The sequence below is a fragment of the Amphibalanus amphitrite genome, unplaced genomic scaffold (genome assembly GCF_019059575.1).
Source record: "Amphibalanus amphitrite isolate SeventyFive unplaced genomic scaffold, NRLGWU_Aamphi_draft 000988F_arrow, whole genome shotgun sequence".
In the NCBI taxonomy this organism is placed as follows: domain Eukaryota; kingdom Metazoa; phylum Arthropoda; class Thecostraca; order Balanomorpha; family Balanidae; genus Amphibalanus; species Amphibalanus amphitrite.
The window spans coordinates 138,713-142,293 of NW_024882482.1; the positions used below are offsets into that span (position 1 = coordinate 138,713).

At 58.7% G+C, this 3,581-nt stretch overlaps 1 protein-coding gene across 1 annotated transcript; it reads left to right on the forward strand.

Moving 5' to 3' along the window:
• The first annotated feature begins 442 nt into the window (after window positions 1-442).
• Window positions 443-2,557, forward strand: LOC122368904. Its single transcript, XM_043343223.1, has 2 exons — window positions 443-1,916; window positions 2,142-2,557. The coding sequence occupies exons 1-2, from the start codon at window positions 443-445 to the stop codon at window positions 2,555-2,557; spliced, it is 1,890 nt and encodes a 629-aa protein (XP_043199158.1).
• The last annotated feature ends 1,024 nt before the right edge of the window (window positions 2,558-3,581 follow it).

A 3,581-nucleotide genomic window follows, 5' to 3' on the forward strand; every position in this document is an offset into this window, starting at 1 on the left:
GAGAGAGCCCGGACCGCCTCCACAATACTGTCGCCCAGTACAAAGTGCCGGACGCGGCACGGCCAGCCTATGACGAGGAGCTGGAACTGTGGGCTCGAGAGGGGTGGCTGCAGCCATATGACGAGCGAGTGGACGGCCCAGCGCGTGGTCTGATACCTCTGATGGCGGTTGAACAGCCCAACAAGGACAAGGTGCGGCCGGTATTGGATTATCGCGAACTCAACGGCACGTCACCGCCCATACAGCAGACGCAGAGGTGTGCGCAGAGCAACTCCGTCGCTGGCGGCGGCACGGCTCACGATTGGCAGTGCTCGATCTGAGAAAGGCCTACATGCAGCTCCGGCTGGACAGACGGCTTTGGCCATACCACACCGTACGAGTGCGCGGTCAGCTTCACTGCCTGCAGCGCATGTCATATGGGCTGAATGTAGCTCCGAACATCATGAGATCTGTGGTGCAGGCTATACTTGAGCAGAACGAGGCGGTCAGCCGGGGCGTTCTCCCGTACGTTGACGACCTTCTCGTGAATGAGGACGTCATCTCCGCGGAGCAGGTTGCAGAGCACTTCTCCCGGTACGGCCTTGTCTGCAAGCCACCGCAGCGCCCGGCTGACGGCGCTCGAATGCTGGGGCTGCAGGTGAGCTGTTCGCGCTCGGGAGAGCTGCAGTGGCGCCGGGACAACCCCGTCGGCGCACCGCCAGAGGTGATGACGCGCAGGGCGCTGTTTGCATGGTGCGGCCAGCTGGTTTCCCACCTTCCAGTGGCCGGCTGGCTGCGTCCAGCTGCGGCTTGGCTAAAGAGACGGGCTAATGCTCTCAGTCAGGGCTGGGATGACCCCATCGATGACGCGGACCTGCGCGCTCAAGTCAGCCAAGTGGCTGAAAGGGTGACCTCCAATGACCCGGCCCGTGGACCCTGGAGGCTGACGGGTGAAAAGCTGACCGTATGGACAGACGCCAGCAGCCTCGCCTCGGGCGTCGTCCTGGAGGATCCGGAAGGCGGCGTAGTGGAGGACGGGAGCTGGCTGCGGCCGGAGACTAAGGCAGCCATGCATATAAATATGGCTGAGCTGGACGCGGCGCTCAGCGGCGTCAACATGGCGATCGCGTGGGGGATCAGAGTGATCGATCTCCGCACGGACTCGGCGACCGTTCATAAGTGGGTCGGTGACGCACTGAGCGGCCGGTCGCGTTTCCGGACAAAAGCTCATGCCGAGATGTTGATTCGCCGACGGGTGGACATCATCCGTGAGCTGGTGACTGAGTTCCAGTTGACGATCACCATCAAGCTGGTCAAGTCAGATGAAAATCCGGCGGACGAGATGACACGCGTGCCCAAGGAATGGCTTCGAGCCTGCAGGGCAGAGGAGGAGACGGCAACGGCGACAGGCGCGGTGCCGGTGGCGGCTGCAGTGGCGCCGGACGGAGAGTCCACACACCCCGACACGGCTGCAAAAATTCGAGCGGTGCACGAGAACATTGGACACCAGGGTGTCAGGCGCACGCTCTGGTATTTGCGGCGTGACGGAGAGCAGTGGGCCACTAAGCCAGCGGTGCGCGCAGTGATTCGGACGTGTGACGTGTGTCAGTCAATCGACCCGGCACCGACCCGCTGGCGACACGGGTCACTGGGCGTTCAACTGACCTGGGAGCGTCTCGCCATCGATGTCACACACTACCGTGGCGATCACTATCTGACCGTGGTCGACTGTGGTCCGTCCCGCTATGGAATATGGCGGCGATTGCGCCGGTCAGATGCGGCCGAGATCACTGCTCATCTCGAAACCGTCTTTCTGGAGCACGGGGCGCCAGCAGAACTACTTCTGGATAACGCCACTGAGTTCCGTGGTCGCCGCATGGGAGCGTTCGCGGCGAGGTGGGGCGTGACCCTTCGGTTCAGGGCGGTACACGAGGCAGGTGGGAACGGCATCGTGGAGCGTCATCACCGGACGATTAAAGTGATGTCAGCTCGGAAAGGGTGTGCCATAGCTGAATCGCTTCATCGCTACAATATGACGCCCCGAGATGGCTCGCAGCCTGAGAGCGCTCCCGCCGCCGGCGTGTTCCGCCGTGTCGGGCGTGACCTGCCGGTGACCGGCGCCGGCGGACACGATGACCGGCCGCCGCCGGCTCTCCCTGCAGACTCTGAGCGGAGAGCCGGCTTTAGGGAGGGCGACCTGGTGTGGGTGCGGCGCCGCGGGCCCGCGACCCGCTGTACTGACGTTTCCCGGCCTGGCACCGTCACACGCATCGTGACCGACCATCTTATCGAAGTTGACGGTGCTCCGTGGCACGTTAGGTGCGTGCGCCACCGGCACACGGGGCAGCTGGCGGCGGCCGATCCCCCAATCGAAGACGACAGTGAGCCGGCTTTGTCGCTCGGTGCGTCAGAGCATTCATCGGCAGTCAGCGAGACTGATCCCTCTGTAGAGGTGGAGCTGCCGCGGCCGACCTCTGATGAGCCACCGGCTCAGAACAGTACTGAACCGCGACGTAGCGCGAGAGTGGGGGCTCCGCCAGAACGCTTCGGGGTAGTAGTACCGAATAATATCGGCTAACTGCTGTAATGTATTTTGTCTTTCGCGTTGATTGTGTCGTATTTTGTGTCTCAAGTGTCTGATGTAGGTGTCCTAGTGTCCTAGTGCATTGTGTCATATTGTGTGTATGCATTGAGATGTGATCTTAAAGATCAGGGGGACGTGTAGTTTATAGTTATGTGTAGCTCTGTGTGACCTGCTGAGACGCCGCGTGGCCCAGACGCGCCTGGGGGACGCCGTCTGGCCGACACTGACAAATGTGTCCAAGGGGGGTGTCCTGTTACATGTGTGGCGACGGGGGCGCCGAGTCGCGGTGGTAGCGGCGCCGGGTCGTGCGAGAGGGTTGGCAGTGTGGTCGGAACGGTCGCAGGAGAAGCACCCAATACACTCGACTACAAGGTCATGTCAGGTCACGGAGTTATGACGTCATAAAGGGAACAACCTCCGGCCAGATTTACGCTAAATTGAAGATTGTTTCACATTGGTATAAATGCCGACTGACCTGACGCACTGATGGATTGTTTTAGAATCACAACTGGCTGATTTGACATTGACACAATGTCCGTTGACATTTTGAAGGTCACTAAAGGTCAAGGTAAGGTCAGTGACCTCTGTTGACCTCTAATGACTTCTTGCACTTGTATGCCTTTTCGGGGTATTTTGATGCCCTGAATTCGAATTTGCTATCCATTTCAGGCATCGTCGTTTGTTTCTTGTTGTTTATTTTGGGCCAGGGTCAGGTCAGTGACGTCACACGCCTGACGTGACCCAATGCACAAATGACCTTGCAGACTTCCGATGCTCCCAACGCATCATTTTTAGAGTTATGACATCGAAATATACACCAAACGATAGAGAATTGATCAAGGATCACGATAGTGAAGGTTTCAAGTCGATATCTCTTACCGTTTTGCCGCAATCGGCGCGGAATTATGAAAAAGTTAGATTTTTTTCGAAAATTTGACCTTTGACCGGTCATAAGTAGGTCAAAGGTTGACCTAGGACCAAAAAATATACCACCAATCGCGAGATCTTGTTGAGAGCA

Bases quoted from the DNA above. Each gene is read 5' to 3' on its own strand.
- LOC122368904 (XM_043343223.1), top strand. From the start codon at position 443: ATGAGATCTGTGGTGCAGGCTATACTTGAGCAGAACGAGGCGGTCAGC. The intron at 1,917-2,141 runs GTGGGAACGGCA...CTCTCCCTGCAG, and splicing joins CAGGGCGGTACACGAGGCAG to ACTCTGAGCGGAGAGCCGGC.